At 42.1% G+C, this 14425-nt stretch overlaps 1 protein-coding gene across 2 annotated transcripts in view; it reads right to left on the bottom strand.

The window, feature by feature from the left end:
- The window catches only part of LOC106600587 (YEATS domain-containing protein 2), a 75094-nt gene that overhangs the window by 24851 nt on the left and 35818 nt on the right, over positions 1 to 14425 (bottom strand). For both annotated transcript variants that reach the window (XM_014192065.2, XM_045714881.1), the window contains exons 14-18: positions 9847 to 10041; positions 8910 to 9147; positions 8651 to 8812; positions 6457 to 6575; positions 4992 to 5141 (exon numbers count right to left, since the gene is read on the bottom strand). In XM_014192065.2, the coding sequence (XP_014047540.2) occupies positions 4992 to 5141; positions 6457 to 6575; positions 8651 to 8812; positions 8910 to 9147; positions 9847 to 10041 (864 nt within the window). The remainder of the gene's footprint in view (positions 1 to 4991; positions 5142 to 6456; positions 6576 to 8650; positions 8813 to 8909; positions 9148 to 9846; positions 10042 to 14425) is intronic.

Raw genomic sequence — 14425 nt, 5'->3', positions numbered from 1 at the left:
GCATTAACGGAAATGTATGCAACCAAATGACAGGGATTAGCGGTAAATTGGCTGTTTTACAAACGGTAGGCCACCACATTGGCATTCATAATAGTGCATTGCGGGCCGACACTGTATAGCCTAGGCTACTATTCTCCTGCCGATAGGCGGGCGGCAAGGCCTATTGTCTAAGGCGCATTGTCTATTTGACACAACACCAGCGCATTATAAGCCTCAGAGCCAGAACAACCTTGTCGACTGCTGTTGAATAATTAATGAAGTCAGACATATCCAAGCTTTTTTTTAAAGAACGCCGATGTACTTATTTACTAGCAAGATATGAAAATGTGCATTGTATACAATGAGGGAAAAAAGTATTTGATCCCCTGCTGATTTGTACGTTTGCCCACTGACAAAGAAATGATCAGTCTATAATTTTAATGGTAGGTTTATTTGAACAGTGAGAGACAGAATAACAACAAAGAAATTCAGGAAAACGCATGTCAAAAATGTTATAAATTGATTTGTATTTTAATGAGGGAAATAAGTATTTTCTTATCAAAGATTTTATTACCTAAGTGCCGTAGCCTATAGCGCTCTACACCCCTGCACATCTAGCAGATTAGCTGCTGGAGCATCAAAGGAAAGTTGGAAAGAGGAGCTGTAGAACGTTTAATAGACGGATTAAGTTAGCAAAACAATTTCTTATAATCATTAGTAAACACTCCTGTTATTAGGTGAAGTTTATCTACATGAACCTACAATCAATGGAGGCCTATTGAAACGGTTTTGAGGGTCATTTTATTTCATGACTGTCTTCATCCATAACCGTCAGTTACACGGTTATTCAATCACCGTCACAGCCCTAACGGTTCGCCTCTTAAAAGGCACTTAGATTGAATTACTAGCTTAGTTTAGTAGTATTTGCACCTGCTGTTTTCAAGAGGGACTAATCCATAAAAGGAAAAAGAGAAGTTAAACTATATGTCCATAGAGGACATAACTACTGCCTGACTCCATACTAAATAGCTTAATAAGTTCAGACCACGGCAATGATAAAATATACTGGCAGAGGAGAGGATGAGAGAATGTTTGCAATTAAACGGAGGGAAAAACAGAAAGAGGGACAGAGAGAAATAATTTGCCGAAGTTAAAGCTCAGACGTCTGCCGAAGGCATAATTATTAACTCTAATCTGATAGTCAGGGCAAACAAAAAAACAGACAACACACACACACATAGGAAAACACAAGAACTCCCTTGTGAAATGCCTTTTTAAAGCCCACTCAATGAGTCCCATTTATTTTTAGGATAATAGGATAATTATCCTTTTAGGATAATACCAACTGGAGGTAGTAACACGGTATAGTATTCTATATCTATGCAAATTCTGTCTTAAATCACTGCCCTTATATCCTCTTGAAGCTACTAGATTAAATTACCATTACTACGGTGGTATAATAATGCCTTTAGTGCACCAATGTTGTGCTACAGTATGTTTGTGCCTTTGTGAGGATAGACGGATGTAGAAAAGTTGGCTGGCTATAGATTTATCCCCCAGAACATGCATGGTGTGACCTAGAAACAACAAGGCAGTGTGTATCTGTGTGTGGCCGAGTCTGGCGTTATGTCATGTTTCAATTGCAGTCTGGGCGAGTACCTTATATCATAGCTAACCATAAAATACCCTAATTGTTAGGAAAACAAAAATAAATCCATCGCCCCTCTCAATGATGACATATACAGTGCCTTCAGAAAGTATTCACACCCCTGAATTTTTCCACATTTTGTTGTGTTACAGCCTGAATTTAAAATGTATTAAATTGAGATTTGTTTTGTCACTGACATACACACAATACCATATAAATGTCAAAGTGTTGTGTTTTTAGACATTTTTACAAATTAATAAAAAATGAAAAGCTGAGGCAACAAGTATTAAGGCAATAAGTATTTAACCCCTTTGGTATGGCAAGCCGAAATAAGTTCAGGAGTAAAAATGTGCTTAACAAGTCACATAATACAGCCCCTTCGGAAAGTATTCAAACTGCTTGACTTTTTCCACATTTTATTACGTTGCAGCCCTATTCTAAAATTGATTAAATAGTTTTTTCCCCCTCATCAACCTACACACCATACCCCATAATGACAAAGAGAAAAACTGAAATGTCACATTTAACTAAGTATTCAGACCCTTTACTCAGTACTTTGTTGAAGCACCTTTGTCAGGGATTACAGTCTTCTTGGTTATGACGAGTTTCTGGGGAGTTTCTCCTATTCTTCTCAGCAGAGCCTCTCAAGCTCTGTCAGGTTGGATGGGGAGCATCGCTGCACAGCTATTTTCAGTTCTCTCCAGATATGTTTGATCGGGTTAAAGTTTGGGCACTGGCTGGGCCACTCAAGGACATTCAGAGACTTGTCCCGAAGCCACTCCTGCGTTGTCTTGGCTGTGTGTTTAGGGTCGTTGTTCTGTTTGAAGGTGAACCTACACCCCAGTCTGAGGTCTTGAGCTCTCTGGAGCAGGCTTTCATCAATGATCTCTCTGTACTTCGCTCTGTTCATCTTTCTCTTGATCCTGACTAGTCTCCCAGTCCCTGCCGCTGAAAAACATCCGCACAGCATGATGCTGCCATCACCATGCTTCACTGTGGGGATGGTGCCATGTTTCCTCTAGACGTGATGCTTGACATTCAGGCCAAAGAGTTCAACCTTTTATCAGACTAGAGAATCTTGTTTCTCATGGTCTGAGAGTCTTTAGGTGCCTTTTGGCAAACTCCCAAGCAGGCTGTCATGTGCTTTTTACTGAGGAGTGGCTTCCCTCTGGCCACTCTACCATAAAGGCCTGATTGGTGGAGAGCTGCAGAGATGGTTGTCCATCTGGAAGGTTCTCCCATCTCCACAGAGGAACTCTGGAGCTCTGTCAGAACCATCGGGTTCTTGGTTACCTCCCTGACTAAGGCACTTAGTGATTAAGGCACTCCCCCGATTGCTCAGTTTTGCAGGGTGGCCAGCTCTAGGAAGAGTCTTGGTGGTTTCAAACTGCTTCCATTTAAGAATGATGGAGGGGACCTAGTAGACCTTCAATGCTGCCAACATAATTTTGGTACCTTTCCCCAGATCTGTGCCTCAACAAAATCCTGTCTCGGAACTCTAAGGACAATTTCTTCGACCTCATGGCTTGGTTTTTGCTCTGACATGCACTGTCAACTGTGGGACCTTATATTGACTGATGTGTGCCTTCCCAAATCATGTCCAATCAATTGAATTTACGACAGGTGGACCACAATCAAGTTGAAAAATACATTTGCAAAGAATAAGGGAATGCCAAAAGTGTGCAAAGCTGTCATCAAGGCAAAGGGTAGCTACTTTGAAGAATCTCAAATATAAAATATATTTTGATTTCTTTAACACTTTTTTTTGGTTACTACATGATTTCATATGTGTTACTTCATAGTTTTTGATGTCTTCACTACTATTCTACAATGTAGAAAATAGTACAAATAAAGAAAAACCCTTGAATGAGTAGGTGGGGGTCATAGAACAAAACGGAGAACACTATTGTGTTCGTGAGAGTAGTTTGTTTGGAGGCCAAACCATTCGGACGCTACAGACGACTTAGTGAGAAGACCAATTTTCGAGATGTCTCATGGTCTGACAAACACCGCTCTAGCATCTTTCACCGCAGATGCGGGAAGTGCGACATAGGCGGATGCGGTGGATTGAGACACATAAAAAAATGGATATCTCTTGCTTACTTCTATGGGGATTTTTGTATTATGCTAATTGGATTTCCGCGGGGGCTCGGACATCGATCTCCAGAAATGAGCTCATTAAGATGAAAAGCAATATCTTTAGGCACTGTACATGGTTCGTATCAGGCAGGTATTTTAGCAATTAGCATCATCACCTGTCTAATACAGCATGGTGGCTACTTGGCTGAAGCATGGTGTTGCTCCTCTGCATTGTTTACCACAAAGGGCTAATCGTTAGCTAGATCACAGACTCTAAATATCATCGTTGCTTGTTTAATGTCCTAAAAAAATATATACTGGCAAGTTTATGCATCCGATTGGCCGACGCGCTACCCGCAGTAATCTTTTATATTGTCATGCCAGACACAGAGATTGTAAAAACGATGCCAATTACGCAAACATTTGAGTTGATAAAGAAATCTAACAGCACTTAAAAGCTGGGATCCTACTCTTTTCAATAATTGTCATCAAAACTGTTGTCTTTTCCCCCGAGATTGAATTTAGGAATGTTGCGCACATTTGTTTCTGCAATCAGCAGTGTGAGGAGTTGAGTGCTCTTTACAGCCGACAGTTGATATTCAGCTGATAAATAAACATCATAGCTCATTAACAGCATTGGGAATTAATCTTTTTTTTTTTTTTTACAATTATATTGGCTACAGAATAGCATTATTACAATATTCATTTTTATTTATTTCTGTATTTAACCAAAAAGCGATTTGTGTAAATACTGTTCATGTCTTGACAAGCAAGCAGCTAATAATGACATCGCTGTGTCTGAGTTGAAAAATGACTGAAAAGGAGGTGGAGGACTTAAATGAGCGTGCCGATGTTCAACTCTGAATTGATGGGCTTCCCGTCTCCGCTGAGACGGTTCTGGCGTATCTAGGACGTAGCCTACTGGCGGGGCTCACTCAAGACGGAAGGCTTTGACATTCTTGACGAATTCTGGTTGATAACAAGTGTGAGGCATCAGACATCAGGAATATTGTGAAGGATTAAATATAAATACTTTTTTTCTGTTTTGGAGTTTGAAAATGTACGGGCCCAAGCGGGCCATTTGAAAGCTTGATTAACTTGCCCGGTGAGCTCGGCAGATGTTTCCGGGCCAGCGGGCAGCCGAAATGTCAAGCTCTGTTATACAACTTATATGACCACTAACTTGCACGTCTCCCCAGAAGTAACTATGGCTATAGTGTAAGTAACTATGGCTATGGCGAACAGGCTATACCTGTCCACCATTTTGTGTCTAGACAGTACTGACCTGAGCCAGGATGGCAGCCTTCTGACCCGCTGTGACCCGGATGGCCTGCTGGGTGACGGTCGCAGGGGACGACACTACGTGACCTGTGGAACTGGCCATGCCCTGCTTCCCCACGCCCTGTGACGCCGGCTGGCCAACTAGAAACGTGCCCTGGAAAAGATCAATCACAAACAGCTTGGGCGCTATGACACCAACAGATAATATCAACAGCAATGGGTTTTACAATACCATCTGAGAGCTTTTGTTAGAGCTTTTCTTGAAGAGTTTAGAAGTATGGAGGGGGATGGTAACATTTATTTGTTGTTTATTAATTGGTTTATTCAACAGTTTGGGAATAAGGTTTGGTGGGATGAATGGGTGGCACAGTGTGGTTGATAAATTTGAACATCCTCTTTGGCACAATTAGTCAGCATTTAGGGAGGCAGATAACAGGGGCGGGTGATTTCTTTAGTTAGGCTGTTTAAGGATGTAGGAGGGGTGTGTGTGTGTGTGTGTGTGTGTGTACACAAACATTCGCAAATGTGTGCATGCGCAAGTGTGTGGTTGGTCACATTAAATTTGCCGCTACCGACCAGTGGAGTGGAGGCACCCCGATGGCAAAGGCTAAAGGTTTTCCCAAAGGTTCGACTGACGTGAGAGTGAGAACAGCGAGCGGTGACATGAAATGATCTCTGCCCCAGATTTAGGTTTTCAGGTGGGAGGACGCACATACTTCATTAGAAGTTGTTGGAGACGGCATTGTTCTAGAGTTAAGAGCTGGATCAATGGCTCGATAATGAATGAATCTACTTCAGGGATATAGCTAGCAGCAGGCTCAATCACTACTGAAATACTAAAGATTGGCTTTACTAAAGTAAATTACCCACAGAGAATGTACTTTATAAAGGGAAAAGTCTTCAAATAATCAGTACCGGAATACTGAAGACAGACTTTACAAAAGGAAAATCCCAGCCTTCATGAACACAAAACAGTAAAAATTTATTCTTTAGGAAGAAAAAATCCGCTAGCAAGTAGTCTTTAAAATGAACGAGTGTGATTGATTTGAGAGACTGAAGAGAGTACTTTTATTCTACTCTGAGCATGACATGAGACTCTCCACAAGAAAAAGACATGAAAGGCAGCAGCTTGTTTCACTCAATGATTATTTGAAGAGGATAAAAGGGTGAACAGAGAGAGAGTGAGAAGATGTGCTTGTGTGTGTGTGTGTACTTGTGGGGTCTATTTGAGGAGGTGTACACGTATGTGTGTGTACCTGCAGGGTCTGTGAGGGCGAATGTGTGTGTGTGCGCGTGCACGCCTGTACGTGTATGTGTGTGTGCGCCTGTGTGTGTACCTGTGGGGTCTATTTGAGGAGGTGTACACGTATGTGTGTGTACCTGCAGGGTCTGTGAGGGCGAATGTGTGTGTGCGTGCACGCCTGTGCGTGCGTGTGTGTGTGTGTGCGCGCGCGCGCCTGTGTGTGTACCTGTGGGGTCTGTTTGAGGATGTATGATGTGTAGGAGAGGTTAGAGGGCAGGCTGCTGGATGAGGAGGTGGGGGTCTGGGAGCCAGAGCCTGTAGAGGAGCTGCCCTGGGACTGCTGACCTGCACAAAAATAAACACAGAGAGAGACATGGTTCAGCATAATACAGGGGGTTTTCTCTGGATCAAAAAAGGCCTTAGGTGGTGGGCGCGGACGGCCCGGCTATAGAGAACATTTCCTGTAATTCTACACATTTTGCCATGCAACTGAGAGAAAATTAAGCTAATTCCCTGCAATTCCATGCATTTTGCCATGGCTAATGCTTTATACTGCTAAATTCCTTGTTTTGGTTATTTTCAATTCTCCCTGACTGTCTAGCTTTTATTTAGGTGATTGTTAGTTCTCAAAGATTAATAAAAAATATATAGGTCCATTATCTTTTCAAAATACTTTATATCTGGTTTTAGTCAGTGGTGTAGTGGAGGGTATTTTTCAGCGGGAATTGCGTATACTCACTTCTGAATCCCCACAATGTGTATCAAAGTAGTGTAGTGGAGAAATACGCTGTATCAATTAATAAGGCTGATGGAACAGATCAGAATGTTTAGCTTAAAATGTTGATAAACTATCATCTTTTCACATTTTATGCGCAGCAATGTGCACACAGCGGTAGGCCTACGGGCGAATGCTCCAAAATGCAGTTTGCTCACTGCAAATGAGTGCGGCCTCATGGACGGAGATGGAAATATCCCTTTGAAATTGGTGAGATCTAAAGACGCAACATCATGGGTTGCTAATATGACTAGGTTAATGACTTTGGCTGCTAGAAAGTGAAAGACAGTTGAAAGAACGCATTTGAGGAAGTCTTTATAAAATAATTGCCTCCATGTTTCTATGGAGGGATTTTGGCTATAGGCTACTTTGAAGCAAGGTAAGACACACCTCATAATATGAAGTAAAACATCCAGGTTTAAAAAAATGAAGGAACAGGAAAAATATAGCGATGCTAACGATAGGCCTATCCATCTTCAAGTAGATGGAAAGGTGTTCCCAAAAACCTTCTCAATGAAATGTTAACTAGCTACAAAGTAGCCTATGCCTACCTGGCAGAATGATATCATGATTACTTGCATCAATCCAGTGGACATTTGTTTTGCAAACTCATGTGCTACAGAAACGTCGCAACAGTGTTCTGTGCCTGCCCACTTCAAGGATAACTACACTAGATTTTCCCAGACCTCAAAAGTGGTCTCCTGATAAAAAAATGTAATGGAAAAGCAGAAACCTGTGGCTTTCTCACTCAGATGACAGCCTAATTTATCTGTTTCAATAGTAGGCCTACTATTAGCCTACAGCTTGGGTTGACCTGACTGTGAAAGACCAAAATGGGATTCATCATTTTAGGTCACTCAGAGTTTATGTCACTGTTTATCATAGAATTTTTCACACAGGGTGCCATGGATGTCGATTAAGGAAGGCCCCTGCATCTTTCTGATTCAGAGGGGTTGGGTTAAATGTGGAAGACACATTTCAGTTGAATACATTCAGTTGGACAACTGACTAGGTATCCCCCTTTCCCTTTCCTTCGCCGGGGGGGGGGGGCAGTTTGAGTATACCCACTTCTCCGACACTACTCCACTGGTTTTAGTCGTTTTAGTTAACACTAAAATCGTATTTCCAGCTCGCCCAAGGATTTCAATGGCAGAAAAATCCCTGATAATACACCCAGAGACTGCTCTCACACAGAGAAACAAACACACACAGAGATAGACATGCTTCAGCATAATACGCCTAGAGCAGGGCTCTCCAACCCTGTTCGTGGAGAGCTACCATCCTGTAGGTTCACTCCAACTGTAATCTAGCACATCTGACTCTAATAATAAGCTGTTTGATAAGCTGAATCAGGTTAGTTACAACTGGGGATGGAGTGAAAACCTATAGGAGGGTAGCTCTCCAGGAACAGGGTTGGAAAACCCTGACCTAGAGACTGTTATCTTATACAGACATAAACACCAAAATAAACCTGTATTCATACACCATGGTGAAAAACACCATGGCATATTCACTATTCAGTGGGGGTTTGTTTATGTGACAGACTGGATTGGATACAAGGATGGGGTCGGAGAGGAAGAAGAAAAAAGGAAATGAAAGGAGAGGAGTTGGCAAGGATAATGAGGTGTGTGTGTGTGTGTGTTACCTGCTGAGTTGGAAGCTCTGAGGATGGCTCCCTGGGGAATGAGCAGCAGCTTGCCCTTCCCTGATGGGTTCTTGCTGTTGGTGGTGAGGTACAGCTTGGTGCCCGGGGGCAGGTTGGCAAGGTTGGCCAGGTTGTTGGCTGGCAGCTGGAGGGTAGCCATCACTGTGGAGAGAGAGAGGGGGGAGAGAGTTTGTCAAGAGTGTTTGTTTGTGTTTACGTGTGTGTGCGTGTGAACGAACAAAAGTGAAGTGACCATCACCTCCGCTCTTTCCTGTTCCCCCTGCAGCCCCTGTTGCCTTAGCAACGACCTGCTGACCCATGATGCTACCAGCCGCTCCGCTGACGATGGCCTTGGCGACGCCCTGGGCAACCACCTGCTTCCCGCCGATCACCTTGGAAACGGAGGGGTTACCCTTGGCGACTAGGATCTGTCCGCTGCTGATGGCCACCTGCTTCACCGCTGCCTGGAGGGCGGAGCCTACAGGGATACCCAGAACCTGGAGAGGGGGAACATTGGAAATGTAGTTTTACAGTTCAAAGCCTTTGCTCTCTTATACCGTGCTTACTGGCTGTGAACCATCTCTGTGTGTGTGCATGTCAAATCAAAACGATGTTTATTGGTCGTGTACACATTTTAGCAGATGTTAAAGCGGGTGCAGCGAAATTATTATGTTATTTGCGCCTAACAAAGCAGTACAATGTCAAACAAGTACATAAACAAAATACAAAAAATGTCTAAATGAATAAATGTCGGAATGAATCCAATTAACAACCCAAATAGCACTGTAAGAGTAATCGAAATGCAATCTATGCGTATCTACACAGGATGAACTTACACTAGAAATACTACGAATGATATGTACAGCAGTAGATATAGAGTGAGCTATTATATTATAAATATGCGGTGAGTATAAACAGTATCATTAAAAGCAATGTACAGTAGTAGCAATATTATAATGAGCTGTGTCGAGAATACAGTATTTAAATATACAGTACAAAACCACATGGCAAAATGGATAGAATTATAGGAAATTAGCTTCCGGACCAGAGTCTGGAATATAAATATATGTATGTAAGTGGTGCGTATAGACAGTATGTGAATAGAAAAGGTGTATAGCAGTAGTTACATAGGATGAGCCATGACTAGAAGTTCAAGTGTGAGTGTGTGTATGTGTCCGTGTATTTCTGTCTGATACCTTGCTGGGTGGAGCCCCTGCCCCGCTGGCCCCTCCTGTCTGTTTCTGTGGCGACATGGAGATCACGTGACCTCCCTTCACTGCGACAAATTGCTGCGTTGCTGCGGCGGCGGACTGCTGGGCTGCCGTTACCGAGGAAACCATCTGCTGCTGATGCTGAGTGGGAACCTCCCCCGGCTCCTGCTTGATAATGACCTGCAGAAGTAGAGAGTGTAGAGAAAGAACATTACCACAAGGACTACCAGTGCTAGAAGCAACAGTTTAAAAAATGATTCACACCCCTTGACTTTTTCCACATTTTGTTGAGTTACAGCCTGAATTTAAAATGGATTCAACTTAGATGTTTGTCACTAGCCTACACACACACACACACACACACACACACACACACACACACACACACACACACACACACACACACACACACACACACACACACACACACACACACACACACACACACACACACACACACACACACACACACACACACACACACACACACACACACACACACAATACCCCATAAAGTCAAAGTGGAATTATGGTTTTTACAAATTTTTACAAATTAACCAAAAATGAGAAGCTGAAATGTCTTGAGTCAATAAATATTCATTCCCTTTGTTATGGCAAGCCAAAATAAGTTCAGGAGTAAACATTTGCTAAACAAGTCACATAAGTTGCATGGACTCAATAATGCAATAATGATTTTTGAATGACTACCTCATCTCTGTACCCCACACATACAATTATCTTTAAAGTCCCTCAGTTGAGCAGTGAATGTCAAACACAGATTCAAACCACAAAGACCAGGGAGGTTGTCCAACGCCTCGCAATGGAAGATGGGTAAATATAAAGCAGACATTGTATATCTCTTTGAGCATGGTGAAGTTATTAAATACACTTTGATGGTGTATCAATATACGCAGTCACTACAAAGATACTGGGGTCCTAACTCAGTTGCCGCAGAGGAAGGAAACTGCTCAGGGATTTCACCATGAGGCCAATGGTGACTTTAAGACAGATACAGAGTTTAATGGCTGTGGATGAATCAAAAACTTTGCAGTTACGGTGGCTACTTGAAGAATCTAAAATATAAATGTATTTTGATTTGTTTAACACTTTTTTGGTTACTACATGATTCCATATGTGTTATTTCATAGTTGCGATGTCTTCACTATTATTCTACAATGTAGAAAACAGTAAAAATAAAGAAAAACCCTTGAATGAGTAGGTGTGTCCAAACTTTTGACTGGTACTGTATATGTACTACAACTATTGCAAGACCTGAAAATGGTTGTCTAACAATGATCAAGAACCAATTTGACAGTTTGATGCATTTTTTTTAAGAATAAATGGACAATTGGTGCACAATACAGGTGTGGAAAGCACTTAGAGACTTACCCAGAAAGACTCACAGATGTAATTCTTTTAATATAATACATATTTTTTAACACACTTTGAATTCAGGCTGTAACAGAACAAAATGTGGAATAAGTCAAGAGGTGTTAATACTTTGTCCACTTCCAAACAGGCTAGAAAAAACACCAAGGCAAAAAAGAGTGAGCACTCACCATTAGTTAGTTAATACAATAAGTCAATATCATTGTTGTGATTAGGCATTGGTTTTAATAACAGCGACTGACAGATCACAAAGGACCCTGCTTTATTTTCAGCCCCCCGCAGAGAGAGAAGGCTTGGTGCTGCCCAGCAGAGAAAGAGACAGTGCTGTGGGTTGAGGTTTGATGCTGAGTATCACAGCAGCACCGCGTTCCTGCCTACAGTACTGTCGGAATTCATCTGCCCTGAAATTGTGTTTCATCTGTGGAGAGTTTGGGGAGTGGGTTGATTTTATTACAGGGGTTTGACACCAACTCTGTGTGTTTTTTGGGGGTTTTACTATCCTTGTGGGGACCAGAAGTCCTCAAAAGGATAGTAAAACAAGGAACATTCCAACCTGTGGGTCCCCACAAGGAAAAAGGCTATTTTAGGCTTAGGAGTTAGGGATACAATTAGGGTTAGGTTTAAGTTAGGTTAAGGGTTACATTTAGGGGTGAGGGAAAATAGGATTTTCAATGGGAATCAATTGTTTGGTCCCCACAAGGAGAGCAAAACAAACGCGTGTGTTTAGATATAGAACCTTGCAGTTATTCCCTCTGCAATGCAATTCCCTTTTAGAATGATGTCCAAGTTAAATGTCTTGCCAAGTGGCTGCCTACAGCTGCTGAAGATAGCACCCTGGCAGAGTGGCACACTATTAATAATACACAGAGCGAAAGAGCGAGAAAGAGAGCGAGAGCGAGAGAGAGTGTTGTTCAAGGGAGGAAGTGTCTACAGAGACAGGAAGTCACTATACCACACAGACTGCTGGGTTGGCTCTGACATAAATCTCCTGGAAGCTCAACACTGTTAGGACTGAAAGAGTTCTATGAAAAGTACTCATGACAGGTTAAGACTTTGGTAATCAAAGTCATTCATGGAAGACGCCTGTGTTTTCAGGGTTTAAACTTGAAAGGGGCAATCTGCAGTTGAAATAACAACAAAGCATATCCCACCACTTGGGTAAAAAGCTAAGGGGTTGGGGCTGAAGAAATGTAACCACTCTCAAATTCATAGACATTACCAAAAGTATGTGGACACCTGCCTGTCGAACATCTCATTCCAAAATCATGGGAATTAATACGGAGTTGGGCTCCCCTTTGCTGCCATAACAGCCTCCACTCTTCTGGGAAGGCTTCCACTAGATGTTGGAACATTGCTGTGGGGACTTGCTTCCATTCAGCCACACGAGTATTAGTGAGGTCGGGCACTGATGTTGGGCGACTAGGCATAGCTTGCAGTCTGCCTTCCAATTCATCCCAAAGGTGTTAGATGGGGTTGAGGTCAGGGCTCTGTGCAGGACAGTCAGGTTTTTCCACACCGATCTCGACAAACATTTCTGTATGGACCTCTTTTTATTTACAGGGGCTTTGTCATGCTGAAACAGGACAGGGCCTTCCCCAAACTGTTGCCACAAAGTTGGAAGCATAGAATCGTTGCATTGGTGTAGCGTTAAGATTTCCCTTCACTGGAACTAAGGGGCCTAGCACGAGCCATGAAAAACAGCCACAAACCATTATTCCTCCTCCACCAAACTTTACAGTTGGCACTATGCATTGGGGCAGGTAGCTTTATCCCACTCCAGCCTACGCTTGGCATTGCGCCTGGTGATCTCAGGCTTGTGTGTGGCTGCTCGGCCATGAAAACCCATTTCATGAAGCTCCCGACAAACAGTTCTTGTGCTGGCGTTGCTTCCAGAGGCAGTTTGGAACTCGGTAGTGTGTTGCAACCGAGGACAGACCATTTTTAAACGCAATGCGCTTCAGCACTTGGCGGTCCCATCCTGTTAGCTTGTGTGGCCTACCACTTCGTGGCTGAGTCATTGTTGCTCCTAGACATTTCCACTTCACAATAACAACACTTACAGTTGACCGGGGCAGCTCTAGCAGTGCAGAAAATTGCCACTTTGAAAGTCATTGAGCACTTCAGTAAGGCCATTCTACTGCCAATGTTTGTCTATAGAGATTGCATGGCGGCGTGCTCGATTCTATACACCTTTCAGCAACAGGTGCGGCTGAAATAGGCAAATCCACTCATTTTAAGGGCTGTCCACATACTTTTGTATATATAAGTGTAGCTATGAATGCAAGGACTGACCATCTATGATATCAAAATTATAGCTTTAACCAGGGCTTGACATTCACTTTTTTTTGCCACTTGTACTTCCGACAGGCATGACAGATTTTTTACTTGTCCAAAAGCTCAAGTCACTAGTCCAAAAATAAAAAAAAAAGGGTCTGTAACACCAATATTAGGAAGGTGTTCCTAATGTTTGGTATACTCAGTGTATATACCCATTAATTCTTGAAGAAAATAACTTTTAAATGCCTTAGTTCAACTGTCATAACCCAAAATATATCTTTATTTTACTCCAATGTTTGTAAACAATGTCAATGTAAACAAATACTGTATAGCCTAAAAACATGGTTAGTAAAAAAAAATAAAAAAATCAGACAGGAACAATATAGATATAATTACACAAAAATCACCATGAAACCATTACCACGATCAGAATTCAATCAGAGAGGCCAACATTGGAATAATATTCAAATGTATTTTTCCTGTACGTAAATAAAAAAGCCTACATGTAAAAGTGTAGGTGATATGCATATTGGCTATAGCCTCATGTCGAAACCGATGCCGACAGCAGGGAGGTGCCAGAAACTTTAATGAGACTTTTAATTAACTAAATGTAGACTAAACGCCAGTCATGACTGACAAACATAATGAGACCATTTAACCATAAACGTATTTGTTTTAAACCTAGCCGTTTTGTCATTTTATGAAGAATGTTTTACCTTGTTTCAAAGTAGCCTAGCTAAAATACGGCCATAGAAATGTTGAGGGAATTATTTTATAAACACGACGTGTTATGACGTTGAAACCAGCATTTTTCACATTCTATTGGTTTTCAAATCAATGTTATTTTATTGTCCAGCAGCCAAAGGCATAATCCTAGTCATATTAGTAACCCTGCTAG

The sequence above is a fragment of the Salmo salar genome, chromosome ssa03 (genome assembly GCF_905237065.1).
Source record: "Salmo salar chromosome ssa03, Ssal_v3.1, whole genome shotgun sequence".
Lineage (NCBI taxonomy): Eukaryota > Metazoa > Chordata > Actinopteri > Salmoniformes > Salmonidae > Salmo > Salmo salar.
This window is presented reverse-complemented; position numbering and strand designations above follow the sequence as displayed.